This window comes from Poromitra crassiceps (genome assembly GCF_964638095.1).
Source record: "Poromitra crassiceps genome assembly, chromosome: 11".
Classification (NCBI taxonomy): domain Eukaryota; kingdom Metazoa; phylum Chordata; class Actinopteri; order Beryciformes; family Melamphaidae; genus Poromitra; species Poromitra crassiceps.
In genome coordinates this window covers 30837256-30864856 of record NC_139643.1, presented here as the reverse complement: position 1 = coordinate 30864856, position 27601 = coordinate 30837256, and the positions used below count along the sequence as shown (strand labels likewise).

General features: G+C 42.9%; 1 protein-coding gene across 2 annotated transcripts in view; it reads left to right on the top strand.

Annotated features, from left to right (window-relative positions):
- trappc9 (trafficking protein particle complex subunit 9) overlaps nt 1-27601 on the top strand; it is a 225960-nt gene that overhangs the window by 18460 nt on the left and 179899 nt on the right. For both annotated transcript variants that reach the window (XM_083645758.1, XM_083645757.1), the window contains 3 exons: nt 580-723; nt 14468-14594; nt 18151-18296. In XM_083645758.1, the coding sequence (XP_083501884.1) occupies nt 580-723; nt 14468-14594; nt 18151-18296 (417 nt within the window). The remainder of the gene's footprint in view (nt 1-579; nt 724-14467; nt 14595-18150; nt 18297-27601) is intronic.

The window sequence follows — 27601 nt, the reverse complement described above, 5'->3', positions numbered from 1 at the left end:
CAGCCCCAATCATTAGCTTGTCCCCCTGTACAGACTGTTGCATCTCATAGCGTACTCCTGGTCACATCCCTTTGCTTTGGAACAGCATACTTGCAGTGTCATCCTTAAAACCTTTTTATGACTGTTTTACTTCACTCTCCTGCTCAGTCCCCCCCTGATCTTATGATACTGCAGATAATATTAGTACACTAATTTCATATCATAGCTCTATAACAGTAGATGTCATCATGAGAATGAATAAGTGAATGTGAATTTACTCTCTCTCAAAATTCAATTCAAAGTGTCTTTAATGGCATTAGATACAGCAGTATCTGTTGCCAAAGCAGCGTATAAATTGTAGTAAACAGAAGACAGTTACAGTTACATATTGTTTATGCAAACAGGGAAATGCTCATTGGAGTAATAACAAAATGTGAACAGACACATACAGTACAGAGGAATGAGCTTAGCTCAGCTCTCTCCTGAGTTCCTCCTGAATGACCTGTGTCGCTCCCTCTCTCTCTCCCCCTCTCTCCCACTCCCTCCCCCCCTCTCTCTCTCTCCCCCTCCCACTCCCTCCCCCCCCTCTCTCTCTCTCAGGTACCCACCGAGGCTGGGCTGCTGTCCAGATGCGTCTCCTCCACGAGCTGGTGTACGCGTCCCGTCGCATGGGCAACCCTGGCCTGTCTGTACGCCACCTGTCCTTCCTGCTGCAGACCATGCTGGACTTCTTGTCCGATCAAGGTCAGCTCATGAAAGACGTTCAGAATCATACGATGCACAAGAATCATATCACTCCCGTGTATTGCTTTCAGCTTCACACCCAAACAAAAAAAAACAAAAAAACAATATAGCAACAGCCACCACACCCTTCAGTGAGTGAATACAGCCGTATACCTTGTGCTTAACATTTGTGCGACGCACAGCAAAGCCGGCATTTTCTTGGCGGCAGTGCAACATTGTGCTCCGAAATCCAGAACTCCCCGTGTGCTCGGCTAGATAGAGGTTTTACCCAAGAAGTGTGTGAGGCGGTCCACTGGCCACACAATAGAGGCCAATGTAATCCTTGGTTGGCTACAGTGCATGAGAATGGGAGGGAGGGAGAGAGGGAGAGAGAGAGAGAGAGAGAGAGAGAGAGAGAGAGGTGAGGGAGGGACGGAGGGAGGGAGGGGGAGAGAGAGAGAGAGAGAGAGAGAGAGGTGAGAATGGGAGGGAGGGAGGGGGAGAGAGAGAGAGAGAGAGAGAGAGAGAGAGACAGACAGAGAGAGAGAGAGAGAGAGGTGAGAATGGGAGGGAGGGAGGGAGAGAGAGAGAGAGAGACAGAGAGAGACAGAGAGAGAGAGAGAGAGAGAGAGAGAGAGAGAGGTGAGAATGGAGAGAGCTAACAGTATTAAATATTCAACGGCGTCAGCAGAGGGACTGCTGCAGCGGCGTTCTGGGCGTGCTCCCATTACCGGCGTCCTCCGAGCCGGTCCTGCTGGAATAACATGAGGGGCTACAGACTGGCTATCCACTACATACATCAGAGAGTAGCTACGCAAGCAGATGATTTCACTGAAGCACGGCTGCTTTACCCCTGTAGATGTGCGGTGGCTGAACTGGGTAACGCGCAACACGTTGACTGTTCGATCGCTGAAAAACTGTTCGTGGAAGCTGAATGCTTGTTGAGCAGCAGAAATACAAATAAAAACATTTTGTATTTCCTCTGTGTAATGGTGCGGACACAAACCTCTCACTGTTGTAGTGCAGGTTGGATGCCCTCTTCTGATTGCCTCTATTCGCGTCTGCAGTGTGATATCGCGAAACGCCAGAGAGGTTATTGTAGGTCGCTCTAGTGACGCAAATCCCCTCAGTTGAGTTTGGAGGTGTGTTCAAGTACAGTAGGCAATGTGTATATGAAGCAAAATATGGAGCAGGACAGGAGGGCAGTGTCATAGATATTATATTACTATAGATGGGCCACCACAGGCTCCGCCAATTCTAACAAATGGTAGCAGCAAGTCTCCTAAATGGGCGTGGTCAACCATTGACTCAGACCTGCTGAAAGTCTCCTAAGTGGGCGTGTCCGTGGAAAACCATGGGCAAAACCCACGTGACAAAATTACAGGAAGTGAGTTGAAGTTGGGCCGTCTTGCTTGAATCCCATTGTCTTTGGCAGTGTAAGGGCCAATGTCCACCAGCTGCAGTCCAGCTCCGGTTCGGCCGCTGCAACAAACTCACACCCATGTAATCTTGTCTGGCAAAAATAGACCAGATGCGTATTTTTGCTGGAACAGTTTGCATCTGACAAGATTACACTGGCAAGAGTCTGCTCCCACTGTGCACAGTGTGGCCTGCAATAAACGTATAAGACTGCTAAAATCGTAGGTGGCATTAGATGGAGTGAAGTTAGACATGAATTTGATTTGTTTAAAAGAATGGAAAATAGTGCTTTGTTCTGTCACACTACACATTTTCCATATTGTGATATTTGTGTTCTTTAGAATAATCTTCAGCTCTGCCTTGATTATGGCACTGTTGATAGTCATATTGTGCCACCGCTGTCAGCAGGCGTCACGCTGAACACCAGCCAAACATTTTCAGATGCAGTCAAGAAACGAAGCTTTTGGAAAAAATGTGGACCTGGAAGTATGCCACATGCAAGAAGCCAGTTTAAAGCTACAGCAGGCAGCTTCACACGCCGGCAGCTCCAAACCACCGGGAGCGCTAACTGTTTGAACTTCAATAAACAGAAGTCATGTCATGTGATATCACTTGCACACAGCGTGCCTCATGTTTACCAAGCCCAAACAGTCAGCGATGGCTTCATACCAAAAGATAGCAGAGGGACGAGGGAGGCAAAGTGGCAATAAAGTCGGTTTCTCACTGTGATAGCATGTAACGATAAACACTATTCAAATCTGGGCTTATAAAGCTGGAAAAATTGGTCTCCACTTTGTGTGAGTTCAGCCTAAAACAGAATTAAGATGATATTTTCTGTGATTTCTGTGCATATTTTGAACTATTTGTAATGTATAGAAGACGACTAAGGCTCTAATCTTTAATTCTTTGATACCTTAATCTGTGATACTTTAATTACTAAGTGGCATATTCACTGACCTTGTTGAGACTGTGACAATACCCACAGTGGGATTCACCCACAGTGGGCGTTTAGATCTGCTGGAACTACAATGTAATACAGTCTAAGTGGGTGTAAAACCTCAAAGAAATCGGCGGAACAGCTCCAGAAAGTATCTCATTGATAACATGACAAATTGGTGTGGGTTTTCTCAAATCTAGCTTTGGAAAAGTTGTTCATTTTTGCAAATATTAATTACGTTGTCCAAGACTGTGGCGATTAAATAATACATTCTCGTTTAGGCTGGATGTTCTTTGTTGGGCGTTCCCATTTGCCGCTTCCACAGAAGCCAAGCCTTTGAGTTGGTGTGTGGGGGTTCTTTCAAATACCTATCTGAGGCTCGCTGATCCTTTAATGTCTTGGCCGGAGTCATTAACATTAAAATATCATTCAAATGTTTTATTCAAGCCTTTCCCACTTTACTGTACCCGCGCTGGAATCGGAGATAGCGCTTAACTGCTCTTCCTCAAGGTCACAGCAAGGTGACCACGTAAGGATAATTACGGCTTCTTCTAGGACTGCCGGAGAGGAAGGAATCTGTGGTGGAGATAGACTAAGGCAGAGAAAGATGGAAATGAAAGGAACTAGGGGAGTGAGCAAGGAGAGCTCAAGAGGCGGGATGGGATGATGATATATCAACACTAAGTATCGTGGAATCGCCACATTAGCTCCATTTCTGCTGTAGTAATCACAAATGAGAATCACAATTTCACCAGCTCTCCATCCAAATACTATTGTTTGCCCTTTGTAATGACATTTTTAAATCGTCGTTTACATTCTAGCGAGTCAATGCCATCGATAGAAAGATGTGTTGCTCAGAAATAAGCATAAATCGGCATACTTTACTTTGTTGTCATTAACATTGACTTTAATTTATTACATCGTACCATGGTTGTATTGAATCGTGATGTGTACTCCACGTCACGAATTGAGTAATACGTCTGTATGGAATATCATTGATTATTAATTTGATTTGAAATAATTTATTAGATTATTTAATTTATTATTTTTCTCTGCTTAGTTTTGTGTTGTGTAATTAAAACCTCTCTTATCCAACATTTTATAGGCTCTAATTAGAGGTCTTCGCCTATGCCCAAACGCTCGAATACCTGTCCATTCAAAAGAAGTGACTCTTTTTATTTATTTTTATTTTGCCTTTATTTATTACAGGGAAGGCTCTTGAGAGCAAGCTCTCATTTTCAAGAGCGCCCTGTTACAAGCAACATATACTGTACAAGGGTTTACAGACAGACAAGATAAGAGCAATAAGAAGAAATGATAACAAATCAGCTAAAACATGTGCATTCCTCGTGCAGTGTGCTCTCGAGGAGTACTTTAAAGGTCCCAATTCGTGCAGCTGTAACCTCTTAAAAACGTGTGTCTCTGGTCCATAAAACATGATTCTGGATTAATCTGTCGAAAATATAGCAAACCCGTTTGTTGTGACGGAGTTCTCACTTCCTCATCTGGTCGCTTCCCAAGAACGGCCTGTTTCTATAATATATTCAGAACTAACAGTTCCCATTGGCCGCTGAGGGAGAGCCCGCCCCAGGCTCCCAGCGGCCAATCAGATTAGCGTCTGTGGACCAGCACGCTAGGTTGCGAGTTATCGTTAACTAAACGGTACTACGCTAAAGAGGACATCTCAAAATGCCTAGACTTACCGAATGCACCTCTGCAGTTGCTGGATCACGTACAGTTGGCGTCGCTCCAGCTAGAAGTGTTAATTTTGTGGCTATAGACTAAATGGTGCAGGTAGCTTGTGTGAGAGAGACCCGCGCAGTATGCAGGAGGAAGCTAGTGACGTCCCGATTCCCCCAGATTCCCCTCTGGGCAAACGAAGCGTTTGGGGGTGTGGCTTGGAGGAGACTGCAGAGGGACGCTGGATAGGGACAAATCCAACTGTGGCAGTTCTGAGCGTGTGACCACTCATTACAGGGAGGGCTGACAGCAGTATATATGCATTTAGCTTTTGCACGGAATGGGACCTTTAAATGAGTCCAGAGAGATCCATTTCTCCAGTGTCCTGGAGCATATTCCATTTGTTAGGGGCATACAATGAAAAAGCAGTCTTTCCTGGTTCAGATCTCACCCGTGGAATACGCAGCCTGAGGTGAGACCGCGAGCGTGTACAATAACTGGTGTTAATGTGATTAAGAAGTGAAGACAAATACAGTGGAAGTTGTCCAATCAAGGCTTTGTAAATAAATCAGAGGCAGTGCTGCTCTCTTCTAGCTGTCAGAGAGGGCCAGCTCACTTTTTCATGCAAAATACAATGATGAGTAAGGAAACAGTCACCTGTTATGAAGCGCAGGGCGCTCTGATACACAGTGTCAAGCGACTTTAAAGCAGTTGATGAGGCATGCATATATACAATGTCTCCATAATCAAAAACAGACAGTATTAGAGATTGAACAATCAATCTTCTAGAGCAGAATGAAAAACAAGATCTATTTCTATACAGGAAACCAATTTTCCTCCTTAGTTTCTTTACAAGGTGGTCTATATGCACGGTAAAGGACAATTTGCAATCTAGCCAGATGCCTAGGCATTTATATGAATGAACAGCAATTGGTTCATTTTGCAATGCAATTACACTCAACTGTCGTTGACAAAAGGAGATCTCGAGAAAAGCATCCATTTTGTTTTATTTGAATTTAGGACCAATTTAAGGTCAAACAAGGACCGCTGTAGAGTATTAAATGCGCCTTGTAACCTCAAGTCAAGTCAAGTTTATTTGTATAGCCCTAATTCACAAGCATGTCCCAGAGGGCTTCACAGAAAATATGTCTAGCTAATTCTAACTGACACAACAGTAGCAAATTACAGAATAATGATAACACATTGAACAATTGATGGAGAAATATAGAAAATATAGAAATATAGGATAGAGCGGAGGAGAGATTAGGAGAAGGGAGGGAGAGCAGGGGGAATGTGAGAGAGTGATGAGGTGGGGAGGGAATGGGAAATGTTGGGGAGTATAGGAAATGGGGAAGGGGGAAAGAGGAGAGAGCAGCGGAGGGGGGAGGGAGAGCAGGGGGATGTGGGGGAGGAGAGAGCAGGGAGAGGGAGGAGGTGGGGAGAGAATGGGAAATGTGGGGGAGGAGCAGGGGAAGGGGGAAAGAAAGAGAATGGGTGTCATGCTTTAAAATAGAATGGATGCCATGCTTTAGAATAGTGGGGGGGGGGGGGTTCAGGAAGGGGAGGAGGTGGGGAGGGAGAGCAGGGGGAGTATGAGAGACTATATGGAGAGAACAGGGAAAGGAGGGCTAGCTGACACAACAGTAACAAATTACAGTAGTAATAATAACACATCGAACAATCATATAACCTCTCACGGCCTGAGCAGGGGTGTCCCCAACACAATATAGGATCGTGTCATCCGCGTAAAAATGTATGTTACAATGCTCAACAGGGAAGAAAATATTGTTTATGTAAAGGGTGAACAGTAATGATCCAGAAATGGATCCTTGCTGGACCCCCTTACCAACAGATAGGGAGCTGGATCTTACTGTATGTTGTCAACGACAATAGATTGTTTTCTTCCAGGAAGATAATTTGAAAACCATTTGAGTGAGTGGTCGTCCAGACCGATGGAGGACATTTTGTTTAACAGATTGTTATGGTCAACAGTATTGAATGCCTTTGACAGATCTATAAAGAGGGCCATACAATGCTGGCGGGTGTCAAGGCAGTTTAGTATATTGTTTACAATATGGGTGTGGGCTGGGGCCGTCAGGTCTGTACGGGCCCGGGTCTCAGCTTTCTAATAATAGACGGATCCAATCAGATCTGGGCATAAATTTCCCGGTTCCATTAGGGTCCGGGTCTGTCATTTTGGACCCGTGAAGGCCTCTAGCTCTAATCCATAACTAGTGCGACCATATGTCTCCACTCAGCATCACCAGTAGTACACCACCTTTTGTCACCAATCAAAATTTCCATCACAAAAGTTCAAACTCTTTTCAGTGTCTCATTTATTGTTTATGTGTTGTTGTTGTTTTCTCCTGTTATTTGGTCAGGTCTATTTAAGGTTGTTGTTGCTCAAAATATCCTTGAGGTTCAGGTTATAGGATGTGTTTTTTTTTGCCACTGATTGGCAGCCACAGTGCAATTTCCATCAAAGCCCCTTCGGCACTGAATTTTGGTATTTCACGGCCTAGTATGAAAGCTATTAGGCCTGAATAAGTTTAATCATAATGCTGTTTTTAGAACCAAAAGTGTCGGTAAAATTACTTCCTCCCACACAATTTCAAATTTGGATACAAACTCCTTGTGGTGTTTTTTTTTATCTAGTAGAGATGGGAAAGATTTTCTCAGTTGACTGCCAGGTTCCAAACAGTTATAATTGCTCTGCGATTGTGGGCTGTCTCTGGTGGTTTGTGTTCTTGTGCTGTTTGTAGTGTTTATTCACCGCGTAGCTCCCAACACATGGTAAACAGTAAGGAGCCGATACATTGGATAATGTGCCTGCGTCCAGACCTTCGAATCCGCCCACTCCACTGAGTTGACTGCTGGTATTGTGACTTGCAACAGCGGTTTCTCATGTTGAAAAAACCTTCGGTCCAATGAGCGCTGGGGACTAAGTATTAGCCAATCAGCAATAACGGCGTTGTCAAGCTGCTGTCAAGTGTGTCACATGCAGCAACAATGGCGACTGCTATCCACCTTATTTTTAAATGCCCCGCTGTAAAATAATTATGGGTGCAAGGTCCGGTTCAGAACGTGACTGATTGTTGCAGCGTGCGCATTTCCTCATTAAAACTCAGACGCTGGGAAAAAAAAGTTACTTGTCACAATAAATACACTCGTTTGACGACTTTTTTAAGGGAATGTAATAATTTTATCTATCACATCCGCAATTTCTGTTGCTCTTTGAACAACTCTGGATATTTATTGACGAGATCTTTGCCAAGCTGGACGCGCTACGGGGGTTTAGGGTTAAAATCGCTAAACCGGAAGTCAAACTGTGGGAGATTGTTGCTCACTTCACGGAGATCTATGGGCTCTGGGTTGTGTCTGTGTCAGCAACGTAACGGGGGTGGGGGGGGCTGGGAGGATTACACCGGAAGAAGCACCCATAAGGCATCATGGCATCTAGAAATAAGGTGGATAGACGAGAGAGATAGACGTCATCAGGTTCACTCATGAGTGAACCTGATGACCTGATGGTGGCTATTTTCTTCAATTTATGTAACCTATATTATAGTTTATGCTTTGTTCTTTAACAATCCTATGCTGTGTATGAATTTCACATCATACAATATACTGTAACACGAGAGAGGCAATGCTGTTATACTGTATATCATCATGGCTGTGATTCGGTCGTAATCACACTGTGCTGATATAGAGTAATAAGAAAGAAAGAAATCTTTTGATGAAGTCATGGTAATTTGAGACAACGGATTATTCATTTTGTTCCATCAGGATTCCAGGACCAAATGTTGTCAAGTAACACATAAAGTGTTTATAACACCTGTAAAACGGAGCAATAAATATAGTAAAACGTCTCAGTGCTGTTATGGTGTATATCAGCGCTCATGCCTCCTGTCCAATCAACTCTACTGGAACTAACTGTTGTATAAAAAGAGTTATGTCACCCTATAAAGATGAGTAAACTGTTTCCCATTAATAAAAAGGGAAGGAAATTGGGTTTGAGAGAGGTCCATCCTCCGCTCCATCCCCGATCATCACAAATAGATACCGGCTGAATGGGTTTTACTGACACAATAGGCTGCATAGAGATGCTACAAAAGCTCAAGATGACTCAACATGGATTAGGTCTAGACCTGAGAGTGACTAATCAGATGGGGCAGGAGATTCAGGGATTCAAAGAATTATTTTCTTTTGACAATGAGGAAACATTGAAAATACTCTAAAGGTCACAGGTGCTATCCTACCCACCAGATATACGAAATACAGCCTCATTAAAGACAAATAGTCTGCATACATTTGTTGAGTTTCCACTCTACATGGACTGTTTGCTTTATAAACTGATATTGAGATAGTACGCCTACAGAGAGTCTACAGAGTGTTTGTAACATTTCAACAGCTTATTAGTTGACATTTAACAATTCAACTTAATTAACTTAACAGATGTTCAACCAATTATCTATAGTGTATATGATAATTCATGAACATACATGTACTGTATCTACATATTAGCCTACACTAGGTGCAGGTGTGTGGAACAGGAAGCAAACAGAATCCTCGAAAATGACATGCTGCATCTCAAGGGGCTATCCTTAAATAAATTCAAATTCAATCTGTTTGTCGAATCTCAGCTAATAAGCTCTACAAACAAACAAATCAAAATATTTGAATTGTTGAATGTCAACTAATAAGCTGTTGAAATGTTACAAATACTTAATTCTACAAATACCGTTGTGATCTGCCTTCTTTTTTTTTTTTCATGGCTTCTTGCTGGAAACACCAACGGGCCAAATGTGAATGATTCATTAAATGGTTGTCATTGCGTCTGTACTCTATCAGTAGGTTTAATATCAAAACATGATGACAGTGACTCTCGCCAAAATGTTATTGCGCTGTCAAAAAGGTATTTGATGCTCCTGTCTCAACTCTTCCCAGTAGTGTCTCTATAAAGAGGTGTCAAAGAGTGTTAAATCACCAAGCACAAAGTATGGTAGAAATCAATTTTTCAAGAGAAAAGTAATGACTGCGCAACTTACTCCATGCCACAAAAGTTTAATAGAGACAATGTTTCGGTCCTATTTGGATCTTCATCAAGTCAGGAAATCAATTTTTGTCAAAATGGTGAAAAAGTTTAATTGCAGCTGGAGAATGATAACGCCGTCACCTCAGGCCTTCTTCTGTTTGATTGAATGGGTTTGAAATCTTTGATAATGAAACTTTTTCATCATGAATGAGGAGGATTGCCTGTGTTTTGCAGGAGAGAGCTTGATCACAAGTGCAGCATGACAGCAGAGATTAGTCCTGATTTGTTTGACTTGTTTCACTATGCTAATTTTCATGTGACCATGGCCTTAATAGTCCCCATATGAGTCTTACTTCAATCTCCGTGAGTGAGTAGGGTTGCAAAATTCCAGGAATATTCAAAGGAAACTTTCCATGGGAATTAACAGGAATATATGGGAATTAACGGGAATAAACTGGACATTTTGGGGATAATTTATACTAACTGTATTTATCTTGTCATATACAGACATTAATATAAACATTTTGATTTGTCATAAGCAGACATGCATGCAAACATTTTTAATACAAATGTTTAAAAACTTCATTTTTTTATTTACTCCGTTTGTAGGGCTGTAGCAAATGTAATTTTTTCACATTCGAAACTTCTATTGATGTTTTTGAATGAAGCTTTGAACGTCTGCCGTGACGTCATCAAAAAAGAAAAGAAAGACTTGAACGTCCTCAATTTTTTAGAATTAAGTGATTCATCCGGAGGGACAGCTGCCAAAATCCGGTATTAATTAATTAGACTAGCACATGCTTCCTCCGATACATGTGCAGTCGCCAGCCGCTTCTTTTCACCTGACAGCGATGAGTTTCACCGGCAGGATGTAGCACGTGGGAGGACACACTATTCCCCCCAGTTTCCCAACCCCCCGAACAGGCGGCCTAACTGACCAGAGGGGGCGCTACTGCAGCGACCAGGACTCATAACCCCCCCCCCACACACACACACACACACACACACACACACTACCCAGAGCCGATAAAAAAAGAATGAGCGTTCTTGATAACAGCATGCCTCAAAACACAAGTAGAAAGATTTTCTCCCCTGGAACCCCCGGGGGAGCGTTAGTGACTCCTACTGTATAAAGCTGAGCAATACAACACTATAATTGAACAGAAAGTTACTTTGAGAGAATGCAATAACAGAGTACTGTAATCACACACTTAACTAACTCAATGTATTCCTCCTACGCTAGACAATAATATACTGTACCTGTACCATTTTATACTACAGTATCACAGATGTTAGTGTTGTCAGATGGGGCTCCCTGCTTTTTTGACATTAAAACGTTTGAGTACAGTTAAGCCCCTTTTAGATAGGGCAAAAAAATAAAATAATAATAATATCCTAAACTACAAACCTTTTGTTCAGTCTAAAAGGTACACAGGGCAATTTACTTATGGGTCAAATGACTCAGTCTGCAGTATGCATGGGGTTTTATTGCTTCCGCTCCAATCAACACGACGACACATGCGAGTTTCGAGAAATTGTGTGCGTGTGTTTTTTTTACAAACATTTTCAGAATGGGGACGGACTGTCATTTTGAGCAGTAGCTTAAATGACAAACAGGACCTGATGTGCACATTAGACATTAGTATTGCAGAGCAATTGAGATCAATTTCTATACATTGATTAACTGTTTATCCAGCTGTGACAATATTGTGACGCTGCCACAGTTTATGTATTGGAAACAATGTGGTGGTGGATGAATTGAGTTCCCTCCCCTCCCTCCCTTGATATGTGAAGCGCTTTGAGTGTCTAGAAAGGCGCTATATAAATCCAATCAATTATAATGTTACGAGAATCTACTAATTTATTTATTTATTTTGAGATACTTTTTTGGCGGCATTTGCCTTTATTAGACAGGACAGTAGGCAGACAGGAAAGGTGGGGAAGAGAGAGAGAGGGGATGACATGCGGCAAAGAACCTCAGGTCGGATTCGAACCTGCCAGTCGGCCGCGCCTCTGTGGTACGCGTGCTACCAGGAGGTGAGCCACCAAGAGCTTGGCCAGTCAGTCCATCCGCTGAAACGCACGCTCCGGTGGAACGGCTGTCCCGGGTCGGGACGCAATGTGAAAGTGTCAATGGCCTATTTTTAGCGTTTAACACACACAGTTTACCCGTGTTTAAAAAGCTTCCATATAAGCGGGAATTTTGATGTAAAAGTAGTATTTGTTGAGTTAACTTTTGACCACCACTTTAATCTGACATGCCGGTCACATGTGCATCGTCTCCATCATCTGTTTTTAGCGTCCTCCTGGTACCTCGCTGAGTGACATTTTCACTGACATTTCATTCCGTTAAGATTCTCCAGCGGGAAAAGTGAGTGGCGCCAGCTGTAAAAGTGAATGGCACCGATTCCCTAGAGAAGAAGTTAAACTTGGGCTAAAAGGGCTCATTTTGGGGGAACGGCGCAGAGTAGACACATCATTGAGAGAGGGAGGGAGGAATAGTAGCAGATAGAATAGAAGACGAGAGGGAGGCAAATGGAACATTTTGTGCCTCACACAGCAAGCATGAAAGACTGCGATTATCATCCTCCGGAAATGAATCAATACATTGTCTGCCCTTCACAGATTGTCCTTCAACCCACCGCATATGATATACTTTGTTCACGGGGCTTAAGCCTGCAAAACAGTTTGGGAAAATCAATTTAATTTACACATGATGCTCTAGGAATTACGTTAGACCCGTCTTGACAGATTGAGCACCGTTAAAATGGCTGCATACAAAAGGCACCGTCAAAATACCCGAGCCCTCTCATTACTGTCACGCTAAATGTGTACCGGTATATGCTACAAACAGCATTTCAGCGTTTACTCAGAAAGAAGTTCTAGGTCACCTCGAGCAGTTTAAAATGCAGTGTTTGGAAGTCGACTGCTAAGGCGAGAGAAACTACAAACTGACATTTGAGAAGAAGTCAGATATAACGAATTTGAGTAGCAACGTCCACATGTTTACTTACTGTACAACAAGGTGAGGCAGGCTCCGTTTTCCACTTCAAGGCGTGTTGAGCAAAGATGCGTTTCATCGGTGCTGCCTTTTATCCATCGCTTTTATCATTAATCTGTTTGCTGACATTTCAGTAGCCCTGTCAGATGCCACAAACCCTGTGAAATGTTTACAGATGCAACTTGACTTTTTCTTTTTCTCTAAGTGTAAAACACATTTCTCTCCTTGTCTGTCAGACTACTTTTGGTGGATGTGTGTGCAGAGAGGGATGGAGCTTTGGGAAAAGCAGGGGAGAAATGAGACAAAGGGTTGTACCGTATATCGAAAAGGGTGTATTTCGTCTGGCGGTGTTCGAGTCCGACTCGGACTCGTGTTCGAGTCCTGGTCTCATTTTCAGGACTCGTGACTCGACTTGGACTTGAGCACTGATGACTCGGACTTGGACTGGGACTCGAGCATTCATGCATTCGGACTCGGAAGTTGGAGACTCGGACTTGTTAATTGATGAAGCCTTTTTTCTCGTGTTCTTTTGTAATAGGCCCTAATAATTTTTCAAAAGATATTGATAACTATTAATACCGTGTCATTATTAAATTTCGTGCAACGGCAGGCATGTGCGTTCAACGGCAGGCACGTGTGTTCCACCTACATGTGGATTCACGCTCATTCTTAGTAACTCCGAATGCGGACTCAGACTCTTGTTTGGTGATTCGGACTTGAACTCGGACTCGAACACTCGATTGGGACTAAAGATATAGTGACTTGAGTAGCACACTGTCACCTAGCATAACCCGTGGGGTTTGATTGTCTTAGGAGTAATTCAAAGAGACTTGTGTGTATGCAAGAAAAGCAGCGGCGCTAAGAGTGATGATACAGCGCGGTCGTAAACCCTTTTCTGAATTGATCGTGCAATAAAACTTGCACTTTTCATTGAAGGCTGAGGCTGGGGCCATCGTGTGGCTGAGGGACAGACACCTCAACGATCCACAAGTGGGAGATCATTAATGTCTGGTTAATTTATATCGTGCTCTAAGATGAAACCTTTATGGTGGAGATGCTGCTCAAGTTATCCAGGTGTGGATAATTCTTCAAGGGAATTCCCTTTAAGAATTCTTTGTTTCATTGTGTGATGATTAGGGCTGAGTGTCGGTACTCAATACCTTTAAGGTATCGACCGAAATACCCTGTATCAAGTAGTATCGAAAAACGTCTCCAGTCAACTTTTGGTCCATGCCACCAAAACGTTCAAATTCACATTTATTTATTTTATTTATTGGTTTATTTGACAGGGACAGTGCATATTAATAAGCATTGCTGTATATATGCCAGAATTAGCCAAAAGGCTAGTTTACATCTGTAGTCCCTGGCCAGGTGTTACAATAGACTCCCTAAAAGAACAAAAAGAGGTACAGATAAAACACAATTATTGAAATAGGATGCAGGTGGCAACTTGAGTAGGCAACATGATGGGTATCGAATGAAGTAGGGGGGAAAAGTTATGAAATGAAGTAAACTATTGGTATCGGTATGACTTTAGGGTACTGGTATTGGTGCTGAAGTTTTTTTAAACGATACCCAGCCCTAGTGATGATTCTCGTTATCTGGTCTTTGAACGAAGCCGAGTTTAGGTTTGCTCATGCACTGTGGTCATGTGCTCATGTCCATTATCTCCCCGTATTTCACTGGTTCATAGAGAAGAAAGAGGTGACCCAGAGTCTGGAGAACTACACCTCCAAGTGTCCGGGAGGAATGGAGGTCATCACCCTTCCTGATGGGCTGAAGCTCCCCCCGGTGCCGTTCACCAAGCTCCCCATTGTCCGGTAAGTCTGAGTTGTGTGTGTGATTGTTATTTGGTGTCTCTTGTTTCATGTTGGCCTCAGCATCTGAACTGACTGAACCTGATTTTGCCATTGTATAATGTATAATGATTAACTTATTAGAGAGAGAGAGAGAGAGAGAGAGAGAGAGAGAGAGAGAGAGAGAGAGAGAGAGAGAGAGAGAGAAGAGAGTGAGTTACTTCTTTAAAGGAGAACTAACCTCCAAAACACTTTTTTTCAGCTTTTAACCAATATATATGACTTTGGGGGTGATGTGTGAAGAATTCTGGTCAGAATTTCCACATTTGACACCAAACTGTTGCCATTTTACCATTTGTATCATTTTTCAGCAGCATAACTGGCATAAGCGCCCTCTACGGGTCGAACACTGCTTTTTTTTTTTTTCTCAAATGAATGGGAGATTAGGGGCACACTGACGTCACAGTGCCCCCAAAGACTATGGGATTTCAAGATAATTACTCCCCTACCCCCTCTGTACCCTTTCGGCTCCTCAGAACTCCAAGCCTATTCTTATTGAAGTTTGCTCTTAAAATACTGAACCAAACGTTGTCAAAGTTGGCACATGTCTTAATTATAGTTAGTTTCCCGCTGAATGTGTCACTACTTTATTAATATCTTACCTGAATAAGCTCGAATGATGATGTATATATTATCAGTCCGAGTTGGAAGCAGCTGTCTCCAGCCCAGGCATGCGGGAGAGAGTCATACTGTAAACCTCATGCACTAGCTCCAAGCTCCGCGGGCGCGCGCAGCAGAGCAGAGCTCTCTGTGCTCTGAGAGCAGAGAGAGCAGTCTGATATTTCCGCAAACAAATATGGTCGCAGTTTAGCGCACATGTAAAATATAACGCTATACTACGACGTGACAACGTGACAAAGCTTCTCTAAACACATCGGCTACTATCATATTTCCCTGCATCCCTCCTACTGAGATTATATCGGTAATGATTTTGGACAGACTGAATGCGCGGAGGAGGAGGAGGAAAGATCTGCAGCTGTGCCCTGAGTAGCCCTGAGAGACACTCGCCTCGCTCCGACTACTGTGCCTGTCTGTGAAAAGCGTCCTGTCCAGTCGCACCTTCGCAAACAGATGCGGGATTCCCTCAATCCTGTACCCAATCTCAGACTGTATTCTCTAAATCGCACACCAGCTATTTCTGTCTGTTTGTTTGTTGCTCCGTGAGGTTACAAGTGCCCCATGCATGCAGCAGGCTGTTTCGCCAGCCGGGGTCTGGCAGGAGGGAGGAGGCGCAGGCAGCCTGCACTGCGCTGAGAGGAAAACTTTTGCACAAATTTTAACAAGAATCACGAAAAGCCCCCAAACTAAAATGAAAAAGGGACTATATGGCAACTTGGACGAGGGAATGACGTAGAGAAATCTCGCATTGTGTTACCCCAGAACGGGGGGTTTGTCGTATTGTGCGGTGTGCTGCTGTAACGAGCCCATGCCACTTTGCTCTCGTAACGTAGTTTAACACACTGCCATAGAGTTACATGCAGAAAAATAATTAAATTTCTAGTTCGCCACTGAATTACCAAATTGATATAACTTTCAACCATTTTGAGCAAAGCTCTTTCCAAACAGGCCACCAGCGTTGGCTAGTTGTTGATATTTATACAGATATGGCCCCTCTCAAATAAATTATTTTTGAGGCAGTAGGCAAACTGTAATGGCGTCGATTTCCGAAAAAAAATCTGGACTTCAACACAGCCAAAGAGTCCAAGAGCATATGTCATTTCTTGGTTTTTTCCATAGGTATTTTCAAATCACTGTTCTAATACATATCTAGGGGGTTAGTCCCCCTTTAAATAGGGAATTTTACCACAAGTTGTCTTGCCATGAGTTTGCATTATTGCTGCATGATTGGTGCATTTATTGGTGTTTCTAATGTAAGCTGTTATCAGCATTTATATGGGTCAGGTAATCATGTAAAAAAAACTATGGGTCATGTAATCATGTAAAAGATGGAATATCGAACAAGATCATATTCCAAACAGGGAAAATCAGGGGATCGATTTTCTGGTGAAATTGGGAAATTTAATCTTCAGTTAATTGTACATGAATTTACAGCCTTTAGAACTGTTCCAAACTGAAAGTCAGAGCAAATTTTCCAGAAATATCAAGCCTTAGGTCACAGAAATGACCCACCACTCACTATGACCACTGTTCAACAGATTAACAATTCCAAAGCATCTCTCATTTGAGGAGTAGTTTTTCTCACATCCATCATAGTGCCGCTCAAAAAGTGTCTCCATCCTCTTATCCTGCAAGGTCATGCTGAATTAGTTATGACAAGAGCAGATTGGGTTGCTACTGTCTGACACCCGGGGGTGACACCGGGGGAGGTGCAGAGACGTTAGGTAAGGTAAGGCACTGAGTCAGTCTCCAACCTGGAACCAAAATAGTTTCCTGACTGTAAAACCATGGCTGTGTTGTTATGTAGTGCATGCTCGACATTAGTCATATGGAGGGAAACCTGTAGTATACAGAAATAACTTTACGTAACCTCTCACCTCTCTGCCCCTCCCCCACCATCCTGAGTGGACCAAGATATTGAGCTGATATTGACCAGTTATTAAAATTCAGATATGCTTGTAGACTTGCTGCCAGTGTCATCCACCTCCACTATGATCCATATCATTCAGTTTGTTCCATTACATTTTTATTGTGTCATTGACGAATATGAGGAAAAAAATCCACCTTTAAACAGCGATTGGCGATGCACCTTGCATTTGATATGGTATATTTTTCTTTTTCCAGTGGATGACTGGCCAATCACAGAGGACATGATGTTACATCACAGCTACAATAGAGTTTAGCAGCAGTACAATTTCCCAACTGTGTAAAATGTCAACAGTAAATGACAGGCTTTGGTGTCAGTCGCTCAGAATCAACGAGCAACAGCCTTTTTCGAGAGCTGCCATTTTGCACCAACGCTCAACAATCATACAGAGAGAAATCCATGGTAGGAGAGGCAGAGAGACCACTTTCTCCACTGGCAGTTAGGCGGTAGCCTCAACAGACCAGAATGCAATGTAGCCACAAGTGTTTTGAGTACTGTAAGGGGCATGACTCTTACATTTCTCAACTGTAAAAACTCGCTCTCTTGCACTTGCTATTACTCTCACCATTGCTATCGCTCTCTCTACCTGCATATAAAACCAACAGCTGGATGCAGCAAGGTCACACCTGTTATCTGCAGATTGTTGGATGCCATTTTGGGAAACAGACGACACAGGTTGAGGAAAAGTAAATTGCATCACTTCATGACGATTAAATAACTCCCGGAAATGCTCTGAACATCACAGATTGATGATATATACAGTGGAAGAGCACGTTAGTTAGGATGGGTTTTTCCTTTAACCTGAATTGATTCTAATGTATAGTCTACTCTAGATTCTAATGTATGTATAGAATCTCAGCCGTCTGTCTCCTCCTCCAGGGACCTAAATGCTACGGGAAGGTAGAAACTCACGCGTGCCATTCTGGCGCCGTCTCCTCTGATCCCCTTACCGCGCCTTCTCTCGCCCCAAAATAGATCAGTGAAGCTGCTCAATCTGCCCGTCAGTCTGCGGCCGCACAAAGTGAAAGGCCTGCTGGGACAGAACATGTCCACTGCCAGCCCCTTTATCTACTCGCCCATCATCATGCACAACAGGGGAGAGGAGCGCTGCAAGAAGATAGGTGAGCACAGCACTTTTTTGTTCTGTATCCATCCAGTGTCCACACACAGCTAAACAGCGCTCGCTTAAGTGTGTTGCTAGTGAATAAATATATATTGATCCTTTAGAATTTGATTCAGCTCTGATTGTATTAGAGTTGTAGGCAGCCGTGTGCACGCACACGCACACACACACACACACACACACACACACACACACACACGCGCGCGCGTGCGCGCTCAGACACACACACACACACACGCACACACACGCACACACACACACACACACGCGCGCGCGCGTGCGCACACAGAAACACACACACACACACACACACACACACACACACACACAACAAAGGGGCAACCTCCGGTTCTGAAAAAATGATGCCAATAAAATGCCTTAAAATTTTATTTTTTTCTAATGGCCAACAGGGGGTGTCTCTACTGGCTGCAAAGAAGTCAGATTTTGTGGAAGTCAATGGGAAAATGACCCTACTTCTCACTTGATTTATGACCTCAGTAAACACTTTCCTAATGAGTTTATCTTTAGGAATCAATCGCTAGTTTCAAGTCTTCTTCAATGATGATGTTCATTTTGTAATTTATGGTCCCATTTAGAGTAAAATAGACGATAAAGCAGACTATGTTTTAGGGCGTGATTGACAGGTCACCTGTCCAGCTCGCCGATCACGGACCAATAGCAGCTCTGTGGGAAACCCCTGGTCTCGCGCTAGCTGCCTCCAACAAACCAAGATGGCGACAGTCAAAATGCCTAACTCAAGGCTTCAAAATGAGAGTCCACAAAGCAATGGGTGACATCGCGGTGGCTACGTCCATATTTTTATACCGTCTATCTATGTACACAACCACAACCAATGGGCCTTGTTTATGAAGGGTTATCCTGTCACTTGGTGTGAAAATCATTTTCAATACAAAAAAACATCAGAATCAAATTAGACAGTAATTCACCTGCTAAACATCCTCCCCTGCATCTCATGGCTCTTCCAGTTTTAAATTACGTACTTTCTCATGTTTTATTTCATTATTCAATTTGGTATCTATTAAATGATTTTACTATGTGTGTAATGCGACTTTGAGTACTTAGAAAAGCGCTATATAAATGTAATGCATTATTATTATTATTATTATTATTATTATTATTATTATGATTATTATTATTATTATTATTATTATTATTATCATCTATATTTGCATGCATATTTCACTTGTTATGGTCCATATGAGCATATCTCAATTATTTATGCCTCTGGAAATACTGACTAAAGGCACAATGTTTGTATCATCTGACATCTACTATGAGTACTCCTGACTTTTCTGATGCTGCCATATAAAGGAAATGTTTATTTTATGAATGAATGTATTCTTTGCTGGTGTCACTGTTGCCACTAGGCTCTTTGCCTTTCGGATGATCTGGGCTCCCTTGTCGTTGATCTTGATCAAGTCTAATCATGGGTGGCTCAGACGTGACAGATTGCTTTGGGCGTGACTTTGCACCGGCTTTTCATAGAAGTCCACTACAGTGGCTGTGATCTCTCCACTCCTGGTTTATCTACTGCATTGTCAATCAGATGGGCTTACAGCTAGGGGTACACTGATATTGGTTTGCTGACATATCGGCCAGTGTCATCGACCTCTGATATTATGACTACAAAAAAGTCGATGAAATCTATAATGAAGGGTGTCCGGGTAGGGCACTGGTAGATTCCCTAGGGTCGCAGGTTCGAGCCCCCGTGTTACTTCCGGCTTAGCTTTGCTTGCCAGACTATCTCCGTTTCGCGCTGGATCAGCGCAGGAGAGAGTCTGGCTCCTCTTACTCTCACTCTGGTATAGCGGGAACAAAAGCTATGTTATCCTTACAACCATTCACTGAAACTACCAAGTAGGCCTGCTTTATTGCACAATCCAAATCTTCGCCAAAACTTGCCATTTTCAGTGTGTAGGTTGATGGCTTGCTAGCTAGTGTTGTTGTTGTTTCACATGGGCAGCGACATGCAGGGAGTGGAAAGGGATTTCCTTTCGCTCCGACTGAAGTGGTCGGGCGTCCATACAGGCACAATTGACCGTGTCTGTAGGTGGGAACCCGTCCCTGCTTGACTGGCCATTTAGTCAGGCCGAGTTTTAGTGCCCCGTGATGGGATATAAATAGTGATGCCGACGTCGATATGATCTGTATAAAAACAGGTCTCTATGATAATCAAATTTAAAGATTTTGAATATTGGTACAAAATATTGACTATCAGAAGCTTCAAACTAAAAATACTTGGATTGGCATGGGCCTTCAAAAATCCATATCAGTCGATCCCTAAGAAGTTTTATTTGAGGTCATGTTCTTGGCCCCGTTTGTCTGTCTGTCTGTTTGTTTGTTTGTCTGCAGGATATCTCAAAAAGTTACAAACAGATTTGCACAGAACTTTGTAGAAAGGTTGCTCATGGGTCAACGTAAAACGGATCAACTTTCCACTGGCCAAAAGGGGGTGTGTCCAGTCACAAAAATGCGCTTAACTTCCAAATGGATTCACGTAACACCACGAAACTTTGTAAAGGTTGGCACCTGGCAGAGGCATGCACTCTACCGAGTGCCCTCTAGTTTTCCATTTGCATAGAACCATCCTCCATCAAATCAATTTAATGATGTGTCATCTGTTTTGTCTGTGAACCTATTGACTGGAATATGGAGCAGTTCTTCCTTACATTAGTTCAGGGCAGATCCCCCCCCAAAATTGTTAATCCCTCTTCCTTTTTGTCTTTAATTATCGCACATGCTGTGTTATGAACCCTTGCAGGTATTGTTGTAAACATCACGTTGAATTAGGGTAATGTCTCCTACACATTGTAATAATTAATTGGATTAACTCTTTCACTGGGAGAGTGCTCAGTTTGATCTATTATTCATTGTTTTTGTTTTCTTCTGGCCCCCTGCCTCGACTCACATCATAGTGTCCTTGTAAACGAGGCCTATCATGTTAACTGGCCCGATTTTGAATTAATGCCTTCCCCTCGTAAATCTCCCAACTGCTTCAGAAGGCGATGTTGGTCAGGTGACTCGGGAAGACAGGAGCAGCAACAGGCTCACGGCTATGCAGCAGTGAGTCACTGCTCTCCTTACTGTTAGACTGCTGGCTGTCATCAGCTAAAGTCAAGGTCAGCTGCTATTCTATTTGCCATCAACGGTGACATGTTGCCTATGCTGAGTCAGCAACATCAAGCAGCAGCAGGGGGCCTTCTTATCAGGCCCTTTGAAGCTCCTGTTTGCATCTTCTCTGCCAGAGTCTATATATACAAAGTACAGCCCTGTCTTCATTGATACGACTGACCACGATGCATCCACATGTGTAAGTCACACAGCTAGCTATATTCAAATGTTATTGCAAATTGGAAAATGAAAAAAAAAATTGCCTTTATATTTTCCACTTGTGGATGCATGGTTTGGGTCCAAACACAAGAATCCGATTTGTATTTGAATTTTCATGTCGTGCACATCTACTGACAATATTGAAATGTTAATGCTTTGAAATGGGATTTACCTCGACATTCCCCGCATTATGTGTTAACAGCTGAACTGGGGCCACCTCAGAGAATGTGATTTTGTGATGTATTTCCACATCACCGTAACCCTTGTGCCATAGCCATAATTATGCCAGAGGTCTCGTTGTCAGAATGGTTCTTCATGGATGTCTCCAAGATGTCCATGGACGCTCTAACTTAAGATATAACATGTCTTGCTTGCACTCTACTTTGGTGACCTGTTTTAAATTAATGTCAGCACATTCTCTACGTCCTTGGAAGATACATAAAGCACTGGTTCAATCTCTTTTCCTTTGAAGAAGTGTACATAGCCTCCTGCTGTGCACACATCTCTCCCTCTTGCTCTCCTTTCAATAAATGTAAATACAAACCCCTGATCCAGAATAAGGTTATCAAAAGTATCGAATTTGAAATGGATACAGTACTCATTTGCAGCAGTATCGATACCAGTAGTGCTCTCTCTCAATGAAAAGTCAAACATACTACTGATTTCCCCCTCCCTGTCATTGGTGGGTATCTGTTGCTTCAACAAGCGAAACGTGTTCTCTGTTCTGAGTTCTGGGGTCTGCTGTGTAAGTGGAACGTTTTTAATGAGTTTTGTACATCTGTCCGTCCATCTGTCTTCATTTATTTTTATGCCTCTTGATGTATTGTCATTCACCCCCCCGCTCCCCATATTTTCCATTTTCCTGCGTAACCTTTCAGTGAAATCAGAAATTCTAGTATCGTGACAGAAAATTAGTAAGCATTCAAATTTTAATTCAATTTTGAAAATTGAAATGTAAGAAAATTAAATGAATGCAACCTAATGTATATATATATATACCGGTATATATATATATATATATATATATATATATATATATATATTTAGGGATGTCACAATATATCGTCCCACAATATATCGCGATATCAAAACGTGACAATATGTATCGTTGAGATGAAATCTCATATCGCGAGAAAAAGAAGCTGAACATGGTGGGACCATAGGGTGGGACTGATCTGCATCTGATTGCATGCTCGCTCTCCTTTTCATTGCTTTGTTTGAACAGACGAGGGACGTTACAGACAGGGAGGATGAAAATGGTGAAATTACTCAAATTAGTGTGGAGGATGCCCCCTCAACTTACAAATCGATTGCAAAAAAATATTGTTAAAATATCGTATCGTTATCGTGAACCCAATATCGTGTATCGTATCGTGAACTGAGCGTATCGTGACACCCCTAATATATATACACATATATACCGTATATATATACATATATACACGAATGCACAGCAAAATAAGAATTAACATACTTTGCACTCTGCACTTATACAATGCCACTTTGATTATGCCTGTACCTCCTGGTACACAAGCATCACCAAGATTCTAAAAAAGAAACTCCAGATGTCACAAAACAAATTAGTTAGGCTGATGTTATCACTCCATCCCAGAACTCACCTTCTCCCTGTCCACTTCCTTAGCCCCAAGTGGCTCAGAGTGGAAGAAAGAGTTACACAAAATGTGTATGGTCCACAGGATTTTACATGATGTGATACCAAAGTACCTTCAAAACTATTTCTCCAAGGTTAGTGATGTACACAGTTATTCCAGCAGAGGGAGCTCCACTAACCTTGTACCCATACAATTCAAGAGCTGTGTAGGGAAGAATTCGTTTTTATATTCAGCAGCTGTAATGTGGAATAAATTACCAGACAGCCTGAAGTTGATTAACTCCACCATTAAATTAAAGTCCACCTTAAAAATATGACTGCATAATAGTTGGTCTTAAGTTAGTCTTTAACCAATTGCCCCTTGTGGGATTAATAAAGTTGTTTGAAGTTTTAACCCCTCTTACCAAGTCCTTGTTTCTTGTAATTTTGTACTTTACATGTAATTATGTTGGCTTTCTTTTAAAATTTAAGCTGTATATTACGGTTTTACTGTTGGGACCAATGGAAATAAGCCCTCTGGCTTTCTTGTGCTTTGTCCTTTTGACAGATGTGTACTGTTGTGCTGTTGTTTTTTTTATGTGCAAGCATAATTTGTCAATAAAGATCTCAATCAATCGATCTCACATGCGCATGCACGTACGCACATGCACGCAGTGCCAGAGAGAGTGGAGAAGGGGGCGTGGGTCCGACCTGCGCAAATCTGCACTGCTTACTTCAACACCTGGGTGAGATGTTTAATTAGAGGCCAGTATCAGCCCGATATTAAGTGTAGCATACATTCCCTCAAGCAGTCCTCTTCTTTTGATCAAGATTTAAGACGTTGAAAATCAAACGTTCCTTTGGCACAGTGTGGTGCCCCGGAGATTAAATCAAACGCGCCTTTCTGTCTCGGCCCCTCCACCTCTGGAACGCTGGCCGCCAGCTAATGAAGTTACAGTTCTGTCTTAACTCCTTTAAGCCGTCCTCTGGCACGCAGGAAGCATGTCTTTGGATAACGTGTGCACTGTGAACATGCATTCATCACACAGCGGCCATATGCAGGCATGTCTTCCCATGCTGAACTCGGTATTATTTCTGCCTCTGATGAAGCTCGCCACCTGGGGAACAACACTTGAGTTCATATCCTCCAGGGCTGCTGCGCTCACCTCCCTCTGTCCTGTTTACTGGCAGCATACGAATACATAGGGTTCAAGCCACCTCCCTCTGTCCTGTTTACTGGCACCATCTAAATACATAGGGTTCAAGCCTAACAACAACAACTTTATGTCTCTACCGCTTCTTTTCCCCTCGGATTCCTTCAGCTGAATCCATTGCATATGCAGAAGTTTACATTTTGGGCAGTAACTCTCGAATTCAGCAGCTCAACACAAATCCATTGCACAAATTGGTTGTCGTGTCAGAGCCATAGACCGTATAAAAGAGATGGATGGAGTGCGTTTAGACTCTTGTTTTGAAGCCTTTAATTTGGCATTTTGGCCGCTGCCATCTTGGTTCTTGCACAGCTCGTGTGAGAAGGCACGAGACCAGGGGTTTCCCAGAGCCACAGTGCTGCCTATTGGTCCGTGATCGGCGAGCTGTGAGATGACTGGACAGGCGACCTTTCAATCACGCCCAAAACTGTTTTTTTTTTTTTAATTGTCTATTTCACTCTAAACGGGTGAGTTATATAAAAATGTATTCCTGTACAGTTCTCATGAAATGTGAAATTAGCTACAGAGAGTCCAAAACAGTTTTTTGAACCAGGCTGTAAACGTGTGCATTTTTGCTGTAAACTCTGGCATTTTAACATGGGGTTTGACTCCCTTTTGGAGCCAGCCTCAAGTGGCCATTCGAGGAACTGGAGTTTTTTTTGCATTTTCGCATTGGCTTCAATGCAGCCAGAGACTGCCCCCTCGGTCAGACCACATTTGGTCACTCTCCATAGTGCTACCATCAGGCCAACCATGATGCAATAGCAACTTTTTTTAAATCTTTTATTTTATTTTATTTTCTCTGACAGAGTTGTCTTCATCAGCACCACATTTTTATATTTCAAATACATAGCTTTCACAAAATTGTGATACTTGTAACCATTTGGCCGTGATGCACAACAAAAGTTGATAGCGAAGACGCACAAATAAGAAGGGAGGCATATTTCCAAAATGCTTAACTCTAGACCAGGGGTTCCCAAACTTTTCCAACCAAGTACCACTACGTACCAAACCAAATTTCCCAGGGACCACTTCCACTGCGTATACCCCCCCATAAAATAAAATTTGATGATTTAACCATGCAATAGCAGCAGAAAGGCTAAATAACACACACACACACGCATGCACGCACACGCACACACACACACACACACACACACACGCACACGCACACCTGCCAACATTAGGCTGTGAAAAAGAGGACCCATTTGAAAAAGTTGTTTTCCCTCGCCAAAATTTAGCCTAACTTTGGAGTGTTATTTAGCTACCTTCCTGACAAGCTAGCATGACATGGTTGGGAAAATCGATTCCCTAACTCTTCTAATTTCATATGATACCAGAAACTTCACTCTGGCTTTAAAACTGAGCCTGCTGCAGCCTCTGAAAGTAAATGTTCAAAATTATGTTTCCCAAATATCGCGATATTTCCGAAAATCTGCCTAATCCGGCAACTGCTCAGGGTTAATGTGTATGTAAAAACTGAAAAGAATGTATTTCCCCCCCGCAATTCTCTGGCGGACCACCAGGCAGAGCCCCGCGGACCACAGTTTGGGAACCAATGCTCTAGAGAGACCATCCAAACTTAACATATAGTACCTTTTAATAAGGGGCCCCAAATGTCATACTGATTAGGACAAATTGGAAATTTTTCAAATGGCAATATTTCAGGCACTTTTTCACCTGCAGTTGCAGGACTGTCACCAAATATTCTATATTTGAGGTGTAGAACTTTTCCATAATGATGAATGAAGTTCATACTCTCACTCTCAAATCATTTGCCCCATAGACTTGCACTCCTCTAATTGTTGCTCGCGGCTATATTTTATGCATTTTTTCCCTCCCATTTCAGGCGATCGATTCAATGTTATTTGCTGCAGTGGCACACACTCTTTGCACTATCCATCAGTCTTGTAAATGTTTTATTATGTATTAAATGTGTGTAGAATTTCAGCATGGGTAATTAGATCTATACTATATTTCAGTCTACAGTCATGCCATGATGGAGGCTGCATGGTTGTCGTCTTTGTGTAGATGGCTTAAGTGTCCCAATTCTCTCAAGTGAAAATGACCCTTTCAAACTCGTGTCTTGCTTTGTAAATGGTAAATGTACTGAACTTATATAGTGCTTGTCTAGTCTACCAACCACTCAAAGTGCTTTCCAACACATGCCTACATTCACCCATTTACACACACATTCATACACTGATGGCTGCAAGCACCACCATCGGAAGATGGGAAGCAATTTGGAGTTTGCCCAAGGACACCTTGACAGGCAGACTGGAGGAGCCGGGGATCGAACCCACCAACCTTATTATTATTCTTTTTTTTATTCCCCCCTCCCCCCCGATTTTTTATCCCATTTTTATCCCCCATTAGTGCAAATTTTTTGTTTATTTATCCTGGTTGCTGCTCCACCTTCTGCCAATCTGGGGAGAGCCGAAACTGGCTCCATGCCTCCTCCGAGACATGGGCAGTTAGCCAGCCGCTTCTTTTCACCTGACAGGGGAAGCTTCACCGGTAGGACATAGCACGTGGGAGGATCACGCTATTCCAACAAGTTCCCCTCCCTCCAAACAGGCGCCCTTAACGACCAGAGGAGGCACCACATTAGCAACCAGGATATTGCATGTTTTGGTGTGGGGTTCCTATATGAAGGAAACCCCCAGGGGGCACGGGGAGAACATGCAAACTCCACACAGAAAGGCCCTTTTGACGACCCCACGCGGGCTTAGTGGACGACCCGCTCTACCTCCTGAGCCACAGCGTGATCAGTGGAATGTGTGCTGTGGGAGCGTTCCTGAGAGCGTCATCATTATGACCAGGATAAGCTGAAATTGGCAGTCAGTCTCTCTACAACTGTCACAACTGTAAACCCTTAAAGTTTGAGTGCTTTACACAGGATACGGGATCAGAGTTATGAGCATTCTGCGGTGGCTGTGAAACCTGTAAAAATAGTATGCGTGTTTTGTTGCTCTTCCAGTCACTTGCTATGAATCAGACTGATGTTCAGCTATAAAACAAGGGATTCTTTAGATAGCTTTCCCTATAATTGCTCCGAGACGCTGTTTTAGGAACTGCCGAGTCTACTGCCATCCATTCCCTTTGGTGTGCGTGATAGGCGATCTATTACAGTGGTATATCGGCATACAG